The sequence below is a fragment of the Gadus chalcogrammus genome, chromosome 4 (genome assembly GCF_026213295.1).
Source record: "Gadus chalcogrammus isolate NIFS_2021 chromosome 4, NIFS_Gcha_1.0, whole genome shotgun sequence".
Lineage (NCBI taxonomy): Eukaryota > Metazoa > Chordata > Actinopteri > Gadiformes > Gadidae > Gadus > Gadus chalcogrammus.
In genome coordinates, this window is record NC_079415.1 from 34,501,603 (window position 1) to 34,522,809 (window position 21,207).

General features: G+C 44.4%; 1 protein-coding gene across 28 annotated transcripts in view; it reads right to left on the bottom strand.

Moving 5' to 3' along the window:
• The window catches only part of LOC130381356 (NLR family CARD domain-containing protein 3-like), a 142,767-nt gene that overhangs the window by 27,223 nt on the left and 94,337 nt on the right, over window positions 1-21,207 (bottom strand). For 16 of the 28 annotated variants that reach the window (XM_056588909.1, XM_056588914.1, XM_056588926.1 and 13 more), the window contains 2 exons: window positions 15,850-15,966; window positions 15,108-15,224 (listed from right to left, as the gene is read on the bottom strand). In XM_056588909.1, the coding sequence (XP_056444884.1) occupies window positions 15,108-15,224; window positions 15,850-15,966 (234 nt within the window). Of the gene's footprint in view, window positions 1-15,107; window positions 15,225-15,849; window positions 15,967-16,040; window positions 16,158-16,231; window positions 16,328-16,518; window positions 19,837-21,207 lie in introns of those variants that run through there. The other 12 variants (XM_056588915.1, XM_056588916.1, XM_056588919.1 and 9 more) reach the window with 12 other exon arrangements.

Consider the following 21,207-nt stretch of genomic DNA (forward strand, 5'->3'; position numbering starts at 1 on the left):
AAGGTACGTAGCAAGAGGATCCGCGGGTTGGGGGGGGAAAGGAAGAGTAGCTACAGAACTTCTGCGTTAAAGTTATTAAAATGGCTTTTGCCACAGAAGTAGGACATAGAGAGAGAGTCCTCCAGGGAGAGAGAGAGAGAGAGGAGGAGTGATTGCGTCCCAGGTGAGGGCATGACGTCCCACTCTCCTGAGAGCAGGAGGGGGCGGGGCAGAGCCACCGGGCAGGTTAGGCGAGGATGCCGGGTGTTTCCAAAAGAGGCCACTGCCTCATGCCTGATGGGTGAGTATGAGGTCGTCAAGGTGAGGGAGGCGTGACACACACACACACACACACACACACACACACACACACACACACACACACACACACACACACACACACACACACACACACACACACACACACACACACACAAAGACACCAGAAAAACATACACACACACACACCAGAAACACACACACCAGAAACACACACACACACACACCAGAAAAACACACACACACACACACACACACACACACACACACACACACACACACACCAGAAACACACACACACACACACACCAGAAACACACATACACACAAACACCAGACACAAACCAGACACATCATTATACACAGATATACACAGACATGCAAACACACACATAACCACACATACACTTATATCCATACATACATTTGCGTATATATGGATCCCACATTTCAGATTATTATTATGAAACTGTGTTGAAAGCTTCATCCACTCGTCTTAATGAGGGTAGATTCCCGATGAATGAAGTTAGCTTTTGCGCTCTGACTATTTCCCTCCTCCTAATCCACATCAGTAATCCACATCATCGCTCTGTGAAGTTTACCTGTTTATTGCAAAACAAGACGAAATCGGTACAACACAATGATCCATTTCCAATGTCATCAAACGACGCCAGAGAATCGTTCCTGAGATAGAGAGGTTAAAATGCTCCAAACTCACTGACCTACCGATTTACCCTAAACTCTCTTCAAGCAAGATTATCAAAAAGATAAATATAAATAAAATGAAGGCGCAGTTACTAGGAATGATTCTCAGTACGACTTGTAAGTGGCTTTGAATAAAAACACTGAAAAGCTAAATGACAACATGTAAATTACACTTTATTTACATACAGGCCATGGCATTGCTGACAGACCTGCCCAGCTCTGTCTATTTTGTAGGCTTATCAGCTTTAGTACAAATGTCGGTTGTTTGTAATGGCTCACAATCCTTTTGATGGGACAAAATGATTCCATTTTGCAAGCAACCTCTATATATATCTTTAATACTGTTGAAATTAAATGGGACAATGTTTATTGATTTTGATGTGTGTTATAAATCCTCTTATCAGTCTGGAATCACAGGCAGGCAAGGAGTCAAATCTGGAATCAATGGGAAGGATGGATTCCCTGTCATACTCATTGTTTTGCATTTCAAATTTGAGAGCTAGAGATATATATCTTGGGCATTTGTTGGGATAAAGACAGACAGAGGAAGTCATTGACATTAAAACGACTTATTGTCCACTCAACAAGGAAACCCGAAGGTGAGTCTGTTGGTCTTATTTTATGGTACCACTGAGCAGTAACCTATATTAAGTTTAACATTAAATTATAAATAATTAAATTATTAAATCAACAACTGCCTTAAATTGCTTTATAATTGCTGAAAGGCCATATTAAGCATATCTTATTAAATTTCCCCTTACCCTGTTAAAGGGAAACCAGCTTTTTTCCATTTTACGATCATTTTGGGTCTACGGACCAGTGCAGACAATTATTTGGAGATTATTCCAGTATTAACAATAATAATAATAATAGATTAAATTGATATAGCGCTTTTCACACACTCAAAGCGCTTTACATAGGGGCACAAAAATAGATAAACAAGAAAAAAAGTTTGAGTTGATGGGGCTAGGGATAGTGAGTGATCTAGGGGTGGGCAGAGGAGAAGAGATGAGTCTTGAGGCGGGACTGGAAGATGGTGAGGGACTCAGTCACGAATATGTATTGACAGATTATGCTGCAGCTGTAATCAGCGAAAGGGCTGAAGTGTAATCCTTTTGGGCAATATAGAGCCCGTCAATGTATGGCCTCTATAAGTGCTTGTTTTTTTCAACTGACATGCTCAGATTGTTATCACTGTCTATCAACATTAAAATAATGCTTTTTTTTTTTTTCCTTTTGCTTGATCCGGTCTGATTTTATTGTGTCGAACCAAGTCTCGCTCAAGGAATACTCTTGCTCGGAAGTCTCATTGTTGCAGGTCATTTCCCTATGGTCATTAATATCTCCTCTCTCCTTCATCGAAATCTTGAATACAACACTAAGCTACGCTTTCTGTAGTCCAACAAACAAACTCTCTTCTCTCCAGCTCTCATTCACGTTTCCACCGTTCTCTTCCTTAACTCCCGCGATACTTCTCCTTGAGTGAGACTTGGTTATTGGCCGTTTCTCAATTCCTAGCACGCTTGCTACGGACTCGATGACTTGCTAGCACGTACTTGGCAAGTCTGTACTTCAAGCACAGACTTGCGAGCACGCGAGTACGTACCTGCAATTGGAACAGCAGCGGACTCGATGACGTCACCACCTCTGCTCGTCCGTTAACTGTGCTACGGCCTCATTTAGGCATATACTACTACTGAACAATATAAACAAATGATATAAAACAAAATCCCAGCCTCTTTAATTTTCAAATAGTATGTAAATATTCTGAATGAATAAAAATTGAAAAGATATGCGTATCCTGTCTGACCTGTCATGTGTATAAGCTATACACACACGACTTTATCTATATATATTTATATATTATCTTATATTATTATTATTATTATATTATATATTATATAAATATATATAGAAGTTAAGAGTAACTTAAGCTACAGTTGTGCTTGTGCGTCTTCTCCATATTGTCCGCCATCGTACTGCTGCGAGTGCGAAATGCATCCTGGGATTTATAGCGGTTGCAAGCACACACGAGCCACCTCCGATGCATGCTCGGTGAAACGGCGAGATCGAGCACGCATCAAGAACACTTCCGGGTTTTACGACAGTACTCGCTTGATGCGTGCTTCGAATTGGAACAGTGCTCGGGCAACGACTGATGACGTTTCACGAGTCCACGAGCACACGAGCACGCACAAGTACGCGAATGAGAAACGGCCACAGACTCCTTCCCCCCGGTCCTGTTGGTCAGAAGGTGAACCCCACCGAGGTGGATTCACCGCCCCCTAGTGGCTCCCCACGCAATAACAGGACTGCAGCATGGCTTTGATAAACGACCTCACATCTTACTATCGACTCATTTATCAGACGCGTCCATCCTACTGCCCCCTCCCACGCACCCAGAGAAGGAGAGGTTCCTCCTCTGCAGCTCAGCGCCTCAAACACACACCTCTGTGTGTTTCAACATGGAGGCTCAGGGTCCTGTTAGACGGGGAGGTGGTGCATCAACCAGCCTGCAAGGCTCGTCTCTGGAGAGACGCCAGTAGCTGGGCTGTTTCCTGTCGGCCCGCTTCTAGAACTCTCTCCATACTCCGTCCCTCATCGGGCGTATGAGTCTGAGGTGGAAATGCACTTGCTGGTGTCCTGGTTATTAATGTTGTGTAGACGAAGCCTCTGTTGTGCTTTTTATTCAGTGAACCCCCGACCTTAAAGTGTAAACTGATCCTCTGCTGAACACAAGAGAACATTCAGTGGATCCTCTGAGTTGTTTATCACCATTATGCTTTATTAACCAGGACAACAGAAGAACAGACCCTTACATGAACACAATAAACACAAGGACTCAAACAATAGAAGAACAGTCCCTTACATGAACACAATAAACACAAGGACTCAAACAATAGAAGAACAGTCCCTTACATGTACACAATAAACACAAGGACTCAAACAATAGAAGAACAGTCCCTTGCATGAACACAATAAACACAAGGACTCAAACAATAGAAGCAGCAGACAGACATTACTAATCATAAACAGGTGTGTTCTGCTGCTGTGTTTTTCCCCACAGAACACAAGGAATCAATACTCAGTTTAAAGTCATCGCAACATGATCTATAGCTTTTCGACCGCTTGCATTACGAACATAATCTAAAATCTGCTTTACATCGTGTGAGGCTTATCAAAATATAAACTGATATCAGAGCCCCGCAGTATGAAACTGTTAACGTCTGAAAATAGACACAATATTGTAGTATAAAAATTTTACAATTTACCACCAATCAATCAGAAACATTAGAAATATAGTCTTTGTAAAGATTTAAAAAATGTATTCCTTTCATGGTTAATCAAGATCAACTTTAAGAAGCCCCAGAAAATGTAGCATTTGGATTATAGTTGAGTACATGAATATAAATCATCAAAACACAGTGTGTGTGTGTGTGTGTGTGTTTATATATACACAGTGGTGTAGTCTATTTTATTGTAGTGGGTATACTGTGATGATTCCCTTCCAGCCTCGTACAAACCCGTCCGACCGGTACGTGTACGTGTGTGGCGCTTATGGGGTGTCGCACCACACTCACCAACGCAGGGGTCTACAACCCGCTGATTTAAGAGTATAACGATTATCAACAATCATGGAAAGCTGAGTAGGTTTATCAGTTTTAATAACAATATGAACAAATAGAACACAAAAATGACAAGTTGTCCTTTGTATATCTATAGTAGCAATAGCACATGCTAAACAAGGACAAAATCTACTCAAAATAATTTAATGAACTGTTTACATCCATGGCTAACCAGTGCATGAGAAGGAGATAACAGGAGACTAATGTTTCACTCTTTCAATTGCTCTAATTTGAGCTCTTACTGTTGTTATCTAACATACCATACAGTAATTGAATTGTGTAAAAGTGTGAAATTACTGCACCTTAAAAATGACCATGAATTAGCTATACTCTCATTTGCATAGTGATTAACATTATGAATTTCAATTGTGTAGACCAACTGTATGTTGGCTGACATTTACCTATAACTTTTTTTCCCTCCACTCTAACCAAGGATGCCTGTTTTTAAATTCCCTAGCCTGACACCCAGTCTGAAAGGCTGGCCAGGGGTTCTCATCTAAAAGTAACAAGGAGATATAAAGTGGGATTAAAAAATTGTCTTCTGTTGACTACTTATTATGTGGTTTACACATTAATATGGGAGGACTGGACACACACACACACACACGCACGCCCACGCACGCGCACACGCACACACACGCGAGAAGGAGGGGCTCGGCCCGCCAACTAACGTGCAGAGATGCAGGGGCAGCTTCGCGCTTCGTAACAGAGACAGGGCAGAGCGCGAGCGCGCAGCGGGAATTTTATGAATGGTGAATGTAGGAGATAACTTCCCCTGCTTAAAGTATTTTATTGCAGTTATACCCAACCGATATTTCCGAAAAATAAACACAGAAGTGAAAGATCTGTCACAAGACGATTGATACGTATCCGTGCACATTTTTAAGTGGGTATACGCAAATCCTGGTGCGTTCCTAGTGGGTATACGGCGTATACCTGCGTATCACGTAGACTACACCACTGTATATACATGTGTGTGTAGTCTGTGCGTGTCTGTGTTCATATGTGAGTAAGTGTGTGTGTTCATAACTTGAGTAAGTGTGTGTTCATAGATGCGCGTGCGGCGTGTGCATGTGTGCGCGCGTTTGCATGTGTGTGTCTGCGTGTATATTTGAGTGTTTATAATATGTACGCGCGTGTTGTGTTCATATATACGTGTTTGTTTGTGTTTACATACACGTGTTTGTGTGCCTGCGTGTTTGGGTTCCTATATAGGAACCCAATATGTTTATATGTGTGTGTCTTTATGTTAATTCATATATGCGTGTGTGCGCTTGCATGTGTGTGCGTGGTAATATACGCCTGTGTGTGTTCACATATGCATGTTTGTGTTCACGTGTGTCATCAGACTCAGAGCGAGCGCGAGAGAGAGAGAGAATATAATTTACAGAGACGCTGAGGACACAAGGTGTGGATAAAAAAGTGAACCAAACGTCCAAGATCAAAACGGGGAACATTATCCCCGAAAAGGGGGGGAAAACTAATCTCCAGTGTGACTACCAATCAGATTGAAGAACCCATCCGAGGCTACAGCATTCGAGCATTCGAGGCTATAGCCCCGGATCTTTTGGGAATAGCCCCGGATCGCTGTGCCGTCTAAAAAAATTAAAATAATAATAATAATGATGAAAATAGCTCCGTAGAGTATACTTCTTTGTGATTAAATTACCAGCAGCCACAGATGCAACATTGTAGCGAGTGGAAACCACAACATTCTGGCGTGTCCATATATGGGCAGATTTAGAATCATTTTTTGCAAAATGTTGCAAATTCAACGTGGGTATTCTTTCTTCTCTACGCACAGCGCATCTCGTCGTTATTGCTGTGTTGTGCTGCCAGCCTTTTAGTGAGATCAGAGAGTGTTGAGAAGGACAGTAATAAAATATCTTTGGTGAGATGGATATAAGAAGAGAGACCCGCAGTGAATTCAACCCGGTCCACTTGACATCGGGTCGGTGCATGACAGTGGTACCGGAACACTTCCATAGCCCGGGCTTTTATTGTTTCAATCACTGAACTTTAGAACGAAACTCTTGCTCAGCAACGATGGGAAATACCATCAAATGTATTATTGAAACCAGTGTGAATATTAGTAACCATGGTTACCAGGCAATCGAATAACGCACGCACGCGCACGCACACGCGCACGCGCGCACACACACACTGACTGTGTGTGTGTGTGTGTGTGTGTGTGTGTGTGTGTGTGCGTGCGTGCGTGCGTGCGTGCGTGCGTGCGTGCGTGCGTGCGTGCGTGCGTGCGTGCGTGCGTGCGTGCGTGCGTGCGCAGGGGCCATGCTCAGTCAGGAGGTTTTTTTTTTTTCTACAACCGACACAGAGAGACTGAGGACCCCCACCCCCCCACCCCCACCCCCGGGAGGAGGTCCTCCTGGGTGAAGCAGGAGCAGAAGGTGTGGAGGCGTGTCAGTGTGTCTGAGGACCCTCCTCCACCTGGGGACACTCTGTAGAAGGACAGAGAGCCAGCAGGCCGGTCCAGATACACTCCTACTCTGGTGGAGCCAGCGCGGCGGAGAGGGAGGTCTGTCCCTGTACCGTTGTACCAGGCAGAGTAACCACCAACATAACAAGAAAGACCCCAGGACTTGTTGTTCCCTCCAAGCCTGCTGTCACCACCCCCTCCTCTCCTTGTGATTCCTCTGTATGTCACTCCTATCTCAACCCGTCCTTCCCACTCTACCTCCCAGTAACAGCGGCCAGTCAGAGCCTCTCTACCCAACACCTGGTCCCAGTGGTCAAATCTGTCTGGGTGATCCGGATACGACTGGTCCTCTTCAACCAGCGTCACCTTCCTGTTGTCCTCAGACAGAGAGAGGAGTCTGTGGGCCGTGTTGGGGTCCAGTGTGAGGTCACAGGCATCTGAGGGAGAACCAGACATGATGAGCTGCTGAACCGCTCTTCATCCTCATCATCATCATCACTAGTACTGTTCTCCTGCGCTCTTCTTCTTTTTATTCTCTTTCAGACTCTTTTTGTGATCGCTCTCTCTTCTTCTTCAGCCCCCCCCCATCACCCCCCCTCCCCATCAGCCTCTCCCCCTCCCCCTCAGCCCCGTCATCCCCCCTCCCCCTCGTCACCCCCCCCCTCCCCCTCCCCCTCAGCACCCTCAGCACCCCCTCAGCCCCGCCCCCCCCCCCTCCCCCTCAGCCCCCCCCCCCTCAGTCCCATCACCCCCCCTCCCCCTCAGCCCCTTCATCCCTCCTCCCCCTCCCCCTCAGCCCCCCCCTCCCCCTCAGCCCCGTCACCCCCACTCCCCTCCCCCTCAGCCCCTTCATCCCCCTCACCCTCACCACCCCCTCAGCCCCTTCATCCCCCCTTCCCCCTCCGCACCCCCCCCCTCATCGCCCCCCTTAGCCCGGCCCCCCCCTCCCCCTCAGCCCCCCCCCCCTCAGCCCCATCACCCCCCCTCCCCCTCAGCCCCTTCATCCCTCCTCCCCCTCCCCCTCAGCCCCCCCCTCCCCCTCAGCCCCGTCACCCCCCACTCCCCTCCCCCTCAGCCCCTTCATCCCCCTCACCCTCACCACCCCCTCAGCCCCTTCATCCCCCCTTCCCCCTCCGCACCCCCCCCCTCATCGCCCCCCTTAGCCCGGCCCCCCCCTCCCCCTCAGCCCCCCCCCCCCCTCAGCCCCATCACCCCCCCTCCCCCTCCCCCTCCCCCTCAGCCCCTTCATCCCCCCACACCCTCCCCCTCCCCCCCCCTCAGCACCGTCGCCCCCCCTCCCCCTCCCCCTCAACGCCCCCCTCAGCCCCGTCACCCCCCTCCCCCTCCCCCTCACCGCCCCCCTCAGCCCGGTCGCCCCCCCTCAATGTAACAATGTAATACCTGCTGGGTTTTATACAAGCAGGTTTAACTGTGATGGTGGACAGTATTAATATACGTAAGATACATGATGTCAGCCATCATCTTCATTCCCAGTAGGATCTGATCTCACTTCATGCTGTGTGGATGGACCTTCCATCTCAATAGTGAGTGTGTGAGGTGATGAATCAAACAGACACTTACACTTCTTTAGAGCTGGTTTCAGCCTCCACACTCCACCGTGCTCCACACTGGGGGGGAAACAAAGTGAGAGCAGCATGTTGAAACATTCACCTTCATCATCTGCTGTCTCATCACTTTCCACACAACATGAGTGACAGCTGCCTCTTCAAACCACTTCATCTAGCGGCAGCTTGAATCCTTGAAGGAGACTTTGTACCTTAGTGGTGAGCTGTCCTCTCCATACCTGAGAGTGTCCAGTCTCCAGAGTGGATCCTCCAGTCCAGCAGAGAGCAGCGCAGCTCCAGAGTCCCCTGGGTGATTGTAGCTCAAGTCCAGCACTCTCAGATGGGAGGGGTTGGAGCTCAGAGCTGAGGCCAGAGAAGAACAGCCTTCCTGTGTGACCACGCAGCCAGACAAGCTACACACACACACACACACACACACACACACACACACACACACACACACACACACACACACACACACACACACACACACACACACACACACACACACACACACACACACACACACACTTTATTGTATCTGGTTGAGAGCAGTTTCTACTAAAGTAACCACATTTATAAAGTGCATTCATTCAACATTGAAGACAAGTAAAAGCTTTATTGATACTTCATGGAGACAAAGCTGTGTCACCCGGAGAGTCTGAGAACAGGAAGAGGAAGTGGGGAGATGACATCACAGACAGCAGAACTGCCTTCACTTGGATGTGACAGGATCTTAAACAAATGCTCCTTTCTCAATAGCTACAACTCAATGAGATATTGTTTGGTTAGAGTCAGGAGAAGTCTGCTGTGTTTGGTACGCTAAGACCGTTTCTTCACAGGTTCTAACATTGTGTAGAACCAGGGAGTGTTTTGTCAGCTGGGAAAGAGCAACAGAAATGAGGCAGGAGCAGCACTTACTGGAAGCTAGAATAACCAGTTTGAAGAAGAGGCTGATAACTGACCTGAGAGTTTCCAGTGTACAGTGTGGACTCCCCAGTCCAGCAGAGAGCAGCTTCACTCCTGAATCCTGCAGATCATTTGTACTCAGGTCCAGCTTTTTCAGACTAGAGGAGTTGGAGCTGAGAACTGAGGCCAGAGCTTCACAGCATTCCTCTGACAGATGACAGCCATTGAGCCTTCACACAAAATAAACACAACCTGTTAGGAACTGTAGTTAAATTATAGGAGAATTTTAAACAGTTTTTTTTAAATACATGAAATAATAAATACTATGAATAACCTGGATCTTAAAATATTAAGAAAGATTTCACACAGATGTTAAATTATCAAACAACAATTATCATTATACTTCACTTAAGCATACAATTTTATTAATAGGTTGTTATTAAACTTTATGAAACGACTCTAAACCGCACTTTACTGTCTGACTACATGACAATCATAATAATAATGTTATACAACATACACATTATACCATCATAAAAAGTCCCGGTACCATTATAGGGAGCGGAGAAGACTGAGGTTTCAGTCCAAAACCCCCCAGACACAAACAGAAACACCAATAAAACCGGCCCCACATACACTCTCTCCCGTACTCCTTTAGCTGTCAAACAACTAAGAAGTAAATGTCTAAACATCATTTAGCTGGGCGATCTCTAGAGAGCATAAAGAACTCTCCTCCTTTGTCTCTTCCCTCTCTCTCCTTTTTCCCGCTCACTCGTGACCTCTCACCCTTCCCCAGATGACCCCGAAGTCTCGATATCAACCAATCCTATTGGTTGAACCCAAATATCATCAATATAACCAAATGTACTGAGCAAGGTGAAAAAATAATAATTATAGTGAGTTGACTTATATTAATAATGAAAAGATAATTATTGATGTATCCTACATATCAACAATAACTTATTGTATACATAAAGAGCTTTTTAAGTTAGTCTCTTCACCCGGGTTACACAATATTAAAAATATCTTTCTGAAACCTATTCATATGTATGAATATATGTTTTGTGCGTTTAATAATGAATACTGGACATATTAAGCTTTTAAAAATATATTTTGTTTGACTATTGCAGGTTTCAAATCATTTTTATGAAAATGTTGCTGTTGTGGCTTTCAGGAGGTCTTAGGCATCCAACTAGGGGTCTCTGACCCTCCCAGGACCCCCTATATTTCACCCTGCTCTCTACCATCAACATCCTGTATACAGGGGACACTATCGTTATGTTTTGGGTTTATATTTATAATTAAAGATTTGCAAGCATATGGATGGATTTCAATATCCACCTCAACAACAAGGGGTAGCCTTTATATGATATGAAAGTCTTGAATGTGGTCATCACAGGTACTGAGATAAGATTAGTTATATAACTCTGACTTTTAACATTTATTTGTAACTGTTTTGCACATTGAGTGAAACTGACCTGAGAGTTTCCAGTGTACAGTGTGGACTCCCCAGTCCAGCAGAGAGCAGCTTCACTCCTGAATCCTGCAGATCATTGGTACTCAGATCCAGCTCTCTCAGACAACAGGAGTTGGAGCTGAGAACTGAGGCCAGAGCTTCACAGCATCTCTCTGACAGATGACAGCCATTGAGCCTTTACACACAATGAACACAACATGTTAGGAACTGCGATCAAAACAACAGAAAGCTTTAAGTTATTCCATAATGAAGAATGTTATTAGTTTACCAAAAATTACTAAATAATTAGATGTATACATTTTCATTATATATTCAATGTTAAATGTTAAATAGTTATTTATTTGGGATTGAAAATGTTTTTTGAACGGATACTTCTTCTATATTCTATTGTTCTGAATATTCTCTTACGTGTACTGCAATACATTATACGTCCATAGGACAAAAGAGATGTTATGTATAATATAACTAGTATTTTAATTATGTTATGAGTAGAACAGTAACACATGTTGTTATAAACATATAGGGATTTTTGCATATTATTTTAACCTTATATTCCAGTTATATTTATATTGTGTAGTGTGTATTCTAATACATGTTATTAGTCAACCTACAGAGATGTTTTAGAGGCTTTGACCACTGGCAGCAGCCTCAGAAGACCCTCCTCTGAAGCAGAGTATTTCTTCAGGTCAAACACGTCCAGCTCCTCTTCTGATGTCAGTAGGATGAAGGCCAGAGCTGACAGTTGAGCAAGAGAGAGAGATTCTCCAGAGAGACTTCCTGATGTCAGGTACTGTTCGATCTCCTTCACTAGAGAACGGTCGTTCAGCTCATTCAGACAGTGGAACAGGTTGATGCTTCTCTCTGGAGAGAGATCTCCATCTATCTTCTCCTTGATGTAAGACACTGTTTTTGTATTGGTCATTGAGCTAGTTCCTGTCTGTCCCAGCAGACCTTGTAGGACAATCTGATTGGTCTCCAGAGAGAGGCCCAGGAGGAAGCGGAGGAACAAGTCCAGTTGTCCGTTCTCACTCTGTAAGGCCTTGTCCACAGCCCTCTTGTAGAGGAGGAGTAGTTTATCTTCCCCAGAGGTGGGTGGTTCTTCTGAGAGAAGATTGACACCATCGTTGATGAAGGACAGAAAGACATAAAGGGCAGCCAGAAACTCCTGGAGGCTCAGATGGACAAAGCAGAACACCTTGTCCTGGTACATCCCGCACTCCTCTTTAAAGATCTTGGTGAACACTCCTGAGTACACTGAGGCTTCTTTGATATCGATGTGACACTCTGCCAGGTCTGCCTCGTAGAAGATCAGGTTGCCTTTCTTCAGCTGGTCAAAAGCCAGTTTTCCCAAAGAAACAATAATCTTCCTGCTCTCTGGACCCCAGTATGGATCCGTTTCAGCTCTCCCATGATACTTCCTGTCCCCCTGTATCGACTGAACCCAAAGGAAGTAGCTGTACATCTGAGTCACGGTCTTGGGCATCTCTTCTATCTGGGATTTTTTTAAGATGTCCTCCAGAACTGTAGCAGTGATCCAACAGAAGACTGGGATGTGACACATGATGTGGAGGCTTCGTGATTTCTTGACGTGGGAGATGATTGTGTTGGCCAGCGTCTGCTCTCTGAATCTCTTCCTGAAGTACTCCTCCTTCTGTGGGTCGGTGAACCCCCTCACCTCTGTCACCATGTCAACACACTCAGCAGGGATCCGATTGGCTGCCGCAGGGCGTGTGGTTATCCAGATGCGAGCAGAGGGAAGCAGGTCGCCCCTGATGAGGTTTGTCAGCAGCACGTCCACCGAGGACGGCTCTTTGACATCAGTCCAGGTCTGGTTGTTCTGGAAGTTCAGAGGAAGTCGACACTCATCCAGACCATCCAAGATGAAGAGAACTTTGAACCGTTCATATCTGCAGATTCCTGCTTCTTTGGTCACAATATAGAAGTGATGAAGAAGTTCCACCAAGCTAAACTCTTTCTCTTTCAGTAAATTCAGCTCTCTGAAAGTTAAGAGAAATGTGAAGTGTATGTCGTGGTTGGCTTTGCCTTCAGCCCAGTCCAGAGTGAACTTTTGTGTTACGATGGTTTTACCAATGCCGGCCACTCCAGTTGTCATTATTGTTCTGATTGGTTGATCTCGTCCAGGTAAGGGTTTAAAGATGTCTTCACAGTTGATTGGTGTTTCTTCCTTGGCTGGTTTCCTGGAAGCTGTTTCAATCAGTCTGACCTCATGTTCTTTTTTGACTTCTCCACTTTCTCTCTCTGTGATGAAGAGCTCTGTGTAGAAGTCATTCAGACCCGTTGGATTTCCTGCTTTAGGGATTCCCTCAGACACACACTTTAACTTCTTCTTCAAATGAGACTTGATTTTATGTTGGCACTCAACAGCAGCAGATCCTACATGGGAATGAAGAGAAGACATCAGATAGTGGATGGTGACATCACTTGAAGCATGTTAATATTTCCTGTAAAATGATCAACTTCATAGTATTTACTGACTTCATTACTTGTGGTTCGAGAAGCTGGTCGTAACAAGGAATGGATACATATTTTTTTCTTTTTTGTTTGTTATTTACACAGAAAAATCATTGGTCTAATGATAATAACAATGATAGTGAATCAGTTGAAATTAACTTCATATGCTGATGTAAGAAGATAGTGCTGCATCTCTTCCACTTATTCCACTTATAGTTATTCTGCTGTTGATTTGCCATTTATTGTTTAACATTCTTTATCCTGATGGACGCACCATAACCTTTCATATCTGGATCAAACCATTTAACTTCATACCCCACAATAACACTGAATATCTGGATCAAATCATTTAACCTGATACTCCTACAATAACCCTACATATCTGGACCAAACCATTAACCTGATCGAACCACAATAACCCTATATATCTGGACCAAACCATTTAACATGAAACCCCCACAATAACCCTGCATAACGATCAAACCATTTAACCTGATACCCCCACAATAACCCTACATATCTGGATCAAACCATTTAACCTGATCGACCCACAATAACCGTTCGTATCTGGATAAAACCATTAAACCCCCAAGAAGAAATCTCCACATTGATGAATTATAAATGAAGAAATCTCTTAACACTAAATTTGATTATGTTATTTAGTCTGAACAGAACAAATAAGAGTCTCATACTACTCTTTATAATATACATTTTCATTGTTTTCAAGATAAGAGTCTTCTGCGCTTCAAATAATTGTCTCCTCTGTTTTCAAAATAAGAGTCTCTTACCTCTCAACAGTTTGTCGGCCAGTTCCTCCTGGTTCATCTCCATCAGGCAGAGCTTTGTGATGTCCACCACTCCCTCTATGGCGCGCCTCCTCTGCTCCTCGTTCTTAGCATCCAACTCCTCCTCCTCCCTCTGACCCTCTGAGCATTGTGGGTAATCTGAGAAGAGATCCCTCCAGAGCTTCTTCAGCTCCTTGTCTAGGAAAGCGTGTGCGTTCTCCTCAGCCCTCTGGAACAGAACAAACATCAAGGAGAACTTTACTCTGAACTCACTACGGACATCAGAAGCATCTGTCCTGGATTCTCATCCCGCTGGTCTAAAGAGGGAAGCCTGGAGACTATGAGCACCACAAGAGATGCTTTCTAATGATCATGTAGAGCTGAAGGGCGGCATTTACACACCTTGATCAGCTCTGTTTGATGCTGCTGTTCAGACTGAGCACTGGTAGCCTTTGACCTCTCCTGGTGTCTGTAGAGAACACACACACACACGCACACACAGGATCTATTATATTTATAAATATATAGATATCGTTTTTATCTTCTGTTAACACACTTTATATCACTGCATTTAGTAAAGCGTGTGACTCCTTGTGTCAGGGCTTGAGAGAGTGTGAGAAATCAGTGTGAAGAACAGTTAATCAACTGAATCCTGAATCTACATTTGGTCTTTGCTTATTATCACACACACACACACACACACACACACACACACACACACACACACACACACACACACACACACACACACACACACACACACACACACACACACACACACACTTGCATTTTTCCCGACTTGTAAACATAAGTATCGATTTAGTCTGATAACAACGACACGGTCTGTTTTCATTGTCTGTTTGAAACTCCTACCTCTCCTCTCTGGAGGGGCGTCCATCTTTAAGGTTAGGAGGTTTATCCATAGAGTGGTCACTCTTCATGGAGACACAGCTGGGTCCAGGGGAGCCTGCTCTCTCCTGCTGCTCTGGGCTTCAACACAACAAACACAGCTTATACTCAGACTGCAGTTTTTATGCTGACAAGATAATTCTTCTCACAAGGCAGTTTTCAGGTGAGAGCATTTTGCTTGTTTCAAGCTTTTAAGTCCTTAATTATCTTGATAAGATCTTATAACTTTTTACTGAGATGTTATTACTTAAGACAGAACCGTGTTCATATCAGGGAAGCCTTAATGCTCAGTTCAGATTTATTGCTCTGGTTTGGCTGTTCACGTTGCATTTTAAATGTGGCCTTTATGACGAATCACGTCAAATTCACATGAATTACAAGACGACTGTTCAACCTGAGGTCGCATTGAGAGAGATCCCTCTTGTATCTGATTTAGGACCGCATATGAAAGTGGCCCAAACCAGATCAGATCATTGAACGGACCGGATGCATGTGATTGGTGCTTTTCACGCTGTTCTGGATGTAATCCAGAAATCCATCTGATCGGAGTCACCTTTGTGCAAAACAATTTGGCAGCTCTTGCTTAGAGTGTGACGCGGCCAATCACAGCCTTTTACCACCATAACATCTCCCGCCTCCGCCCCCCCGATCCTCCTCGCTGAAGAAGCCCCCTCCATGTCTGACCGGTCACTCTCTAAGTCCTCACCTCTTCTCAACAGATTGATTTCCGTCTTTAAACCCAACAGGTACACCCATAGAGTGGTCACTCTTCATGGAGACACAGCTGGGTCCAGGGGAGTCTGCTCTCTGCTGCTGGACTCTTCTAGAAAAACAAGAACCAGGATTTATGGACGTTTGATAGAAGCTTTATTTTCATAAACTCTGATAAATCCTCACCTCTTCTCAATAGGTTGATTTCCGTCTTTAAACCCAACAGGTACACCCATAGAGTGGTCACTCTTCATGGAGACACAGCTGGGTCCAGGGGAGTCTGCTCTTTGCGGCTGGACTCTTCTAGAAAAATAATAACCAGGATTTATGTTTGTTTGATGGATGCTGTATTTTTATAATCTCTGATATATACTCACTTCGGTTCAAAACAGTTAATTCTTTCCATTAACCAGTCACTCTTCCTGGAGACACTGCTGGGTCCAGGGGATTCTGCTCTATGCTGCTGCTCTGGGCTTCAACACACACACACACACACACACACACACACACACACACACACACACACACACACACACACACACACACACACACACACACACACACACACACACACACACAGCTGTGACTAATGATGGGGTCATGATGTATCACTGCTGAGCTCTGAGATGGACAACAGTCACAGACAGAGAGATCCTCTTCTTACCTCTCAGCTTTGCTCCGGCGGCCATGTTCCCCAGACAGAGTGGTCTTAGAGGTAGGACCCCCGTCCTCTCTCTCCTCATCCATAGTAGACTGGAGACCTGGACACAAACACAACTCCTTGTTTCTACGTCCACTCAGTGTTTATTCTCTGCTTTCATATGAGCTGTGTATTTCCGGTCCCAGGGGGCTGTTGTCTCTGTCTCTCTGGACGAGAGGCAGCGTGGTCTTTCCTGGACGCAGATTCATAGACCCTCTCATTCTCAACGAGGGGAAAGATGTGGGGATGCTGCCCAGAAGTATCTAATACACTCTTTAATAACTATTCATCATTCCACACACAAGGTCTCATAGGGCTTCAAAAGTGTCTGATAAGATCAAGTTCACCGTGCGGATATCATACCAACCGCTCCCTGTGCTGGTTAAACCACTCTGAAGGCAGGACCATATATGGACTTCCTCATGTGGTATGACATCTGTGATGCAGGCTTGCAGAGAACAAGATCCAGTACAAGATGACGTCTAAACACCTTCACTAACCAAGATGGCCGTCTTGCTGTCTAAATAATATGATCATAATACCGCACTACAAATATAACAACTGCTCATTCTGTCCCAAGTACCTTTAAAGTCACCACAGGACACAAGAATACACAAGAAAAAAAAGTCATTATTAACGTCAACCTGACGCTTAACTCCAGGCTGGAAGGTTCCGGGTTCGATCCCCAATGCCCACAGTCTAATACGTAGCATCCTGTAGAGCAGGAATCTTAAAAAAGATCAACCTACTGATAAGATACAACGTTATTCATATTTATGATCTATCACGGATAAGAGGGGACTACAGTATCTTAGTTTACTTCCTGTTGGACCAGTTCCCCTCTCAGTTCATACTCTCCCAGACTAACCTCTTATAGGCGGCTGATCCATGACCTCACTCAGTGATGAATAATAATCAGCTTATTAAAATATGAAGCATGGACAGAGAGCTCTGAGCTCTGTCAACTCAGAGTGCAGAGTCCTCAGAGTGGACAGAGGACTCAGAGTGGAGAGAGTACTCAGAGTACAGAGTACTCTGAGTACTCAGAGTACACGCGCACACACACACACACACACACACACACACACACACACACACACACACACACACACACACACACACACACACACACACACACACACACACACACACACACACACACACACACACACACACACACACACACACACACACAAATCTTCGCCTTTGCCACGTTTAACATCCTACCCTTTAAAAGTCACAAACGGTCTACTCTGCTGCAGTCTGGGATTCATTCGACTCCAGCTGTAGTAAAGTGGGACATTTTTCTGTAAGTGTACATGAATCATTTAAACGTCTTGAGAGTAGTAAACCAAATGATTTGACACAGGGTCCGTTTTGAAACCCTCGAACAGGTGCACCGCAGCACCACCTGCTGGTGAGAGGATGTCAGTGGGATTGGCTGAGCTGAAGAACACGGACCAGTCGTCACCAGTGACCTATGTGTTGAGGCGGTCACGTCAGAGTTAATTCACCTCGAAGGTTTTGTCCCTCTTATACGAGTGATGCTCTCAGATATAGAGAAGGCCTACACTACTGCATAATGAGGCAGGCCCACAGAGAACAAGACCCAGTGCAAGATGATGTCTAAACTAGGGATGTTAAACGACTCGTTTTCTGTGAGTCGACGTGTAGGAGGCATAAATCGAAAAATCGATCGATTTCTTCTCTTTTTTTCGGCCCGCGGCTGCAGCAGTTGCAGAGCTCAAAGGATCTGCGCATTCCTTTAAGACAGCGGCCCAGTTGGCCCACCCGTCCTATTTCAAAGGTTGCTATCAGGAGCACACCAATAATGCATTTTTTTTATGAAGTTAAGTTGATATAAAAATGATGATAAACAAAATATCAAAGAGCAGGATTGTGAACCTGTAAATTCCCAATAGGCAAAATGTGTCGGCGTTGTTTTAATTAGGAACGGCAGTTGATGATGCGCGCCTCCTCTTTGCAACGAAATTGTTTAAGTCGGACATAAAACCATTTAATTTAACAGAGGCTACACCCACTAAAACAGATATTTTCGTTTTTAAATAAATATTTGTAAACGAAAATTCACGTACGACTCAGTCGTCAAAGCTGTCCAGGCATCAGTGGTGATGGCAACTTTGTCAGCTGAGGACAGGATCTCGCGGAGGGAGGCTGCTGCTTCGCGGTACATTTTCTCCAGCCTCACAGTCATCGTTTGGCGACATGGCACTGTGTGGGTTGGCTCGAGAAATTAAATCAGATTGCGTAACCCAGTCCCCTCTACTACGCTCATGGGCAGCATATCTCCGGCTATCATCTTAGCTAGCAACCCGCTGATTCTTTCAGCCCGGAGGCTATCACAGGATCTCACCGTAAAGTTTGCGATGCTGCCTTGCTGGCTGGAAGGCTTGGGATGCCTCCTTGCCAGGTGATTCAACATCACGGTTGTGGACGAATGGTACGCAAAATGAGGCATAATTTACCCTGAACTGTTCTGTCATCAATCTTCATGAAACTATCCCACACCGGACTTTTAAGTGAAGATGCCATTGTCATGAAAGGACAAAGGAAGAGATCGCTCTTGGGAGACGTAGCGGTGCGGCAGAACAGAAGTGACCGTTAGAAAAACAACACAGCTACGTCTCCCATTTGAAAAAAAAGAGAAGGATTTATTGTATTTTGATAATTTTTAATTGGTTATTTTGCAGGAATGGGTAAAAAAAAAAAAAAAAAAACGATTAATCGATTTCTATTTTTAGAGTCGTTTAGAGCACGAGTCGAGAATCGACCGTTGAGTCGACACATTCTTCACATCCCTAGTCTAAACACCTTCACTAACCAAGATGGCCGTCTTCCTGTACAAATAATGTAATCATAATACCGCCCCACAAATATAACAACTGTCCGCAGGACACTTGTGATTAAGGACAAATCCTAAATCAGAGGAAACATATAAACCTCAACCTGATGCTTGACTTTACATTGACATTATCATTATTAACTTCAACCTGACGCTTGACTCCTGGCTGGAAGGGTGTCTATCCCCAATGCCCACATCTAACACGTCGCATTCTACAGAGCAGGAATCTATACAATTATTCAATAGCAATTTTGACGAATAGCAATGCATCCATACATTTACTAACATTTTTAACCATCACCCTATTAACAAGATTCAAAGTTATTCATATTTATGATCTATCACGGATCAGAGTGGACTACAGTACCTGAGTCGTCTTCCTGCTGTGATGAAGTGAGCCACAGCAAACCGTCCGACTCACAACAAGGAAATGATGAACCAACTAGTTGGACCGGTTCATGCTCCTCCCAGACATGAACTAACATCCTAAGGAGGCTGATCCAAGAATAATTACTTTATTAAAATATGAACAATGGACAGAGAGCTGTAATGCGTAGAGGCTCAGAGAAAAACCAAGAGACCCTTAATGGTTCAACCAGCATGTAGAGCCACTCAGTCACTGAGTCAGCTGCTTCTGTACAGCAGAACCAACAGAACATAGGTACCATGTTAAAAAAAATAAAGAGACTGATAACGTCATGAATAGAAGCACATCAAGTAGAAAAGGCCTCTTTCATCCTTTAAAGACATCACCACCTTGTTCATATGAACACTAGATCTGCATCAGTGTGAACGTATGAATCACTAGAATCTATACAATAGATGGATGATTTCTCTTTTCAGTACAAGATGCTCAGAGTACAGAGTACTCAGTAAGGGTTAGCATGTTGTACTGGCGTGTGATTCTATAACAGACTAGGTATTTAGTTGACTATTTCCTTCATTCATTCCTCTTAAATGAGTCATCTCGTTGGGTTGGATTCATCTTGTGTTTTTCCTTCCTCACACCCTTTACTGACAGGTATGGAATGGCCAAGGCAAGGTGCGCACACACACACACACACACACACACACACACACACACACACACACACACACACACACACACACACACACACACACACACACACACACACACGTTATTCTATCTGGATGAGATACTCTCATGATTGTGTGAGGGTCACCTGCTACCGTTTGTGCAGAAATAGTTTTTTTTAACCAAAAACAGATTGCTATGGTCCCATGAGTGTGACGTCAACACCACAAATGAATAGAAGACCCTCCATGGCTCACATTCATGTAGACATCGGCCTTCATGTGGGTGAGGGTGAGGGTGTTTTGATGCGTTTGAACTCCTTGTCATGTCGCTGTGACATCATGTCTCCAGACAGAGCTGGAAGTCTGTCAAGTGTACTTTTTTATTTAAATCAGGAAACCAACATTGTTACACGTCATTCATTATTCAAAGGCAGAAACTACCAAAAATATAGTCTATGGATTATTATCATTAACATGGATCCTTTAAACATTTCTACCTGACTGCAGCTGTTAATGTTATAGCATTAAAGGTTATAAATGGTTTTGTGGAGAAAACAGACAGTGAACAGTATAGTCTATGTAGTGGCATCATTTACAATGGTTATGTTTCTATAATAGCAGGGTTATTTTCTTCCTTCACTTCTCTTCCGTGATTATCCGGTTGGGTTGGATTCTTGCTGCACCCTTTACAGGCAGGTATTCAACAACACACACCTTTAGTCTCATCAAACCAGCACAGTTTACAACCATGG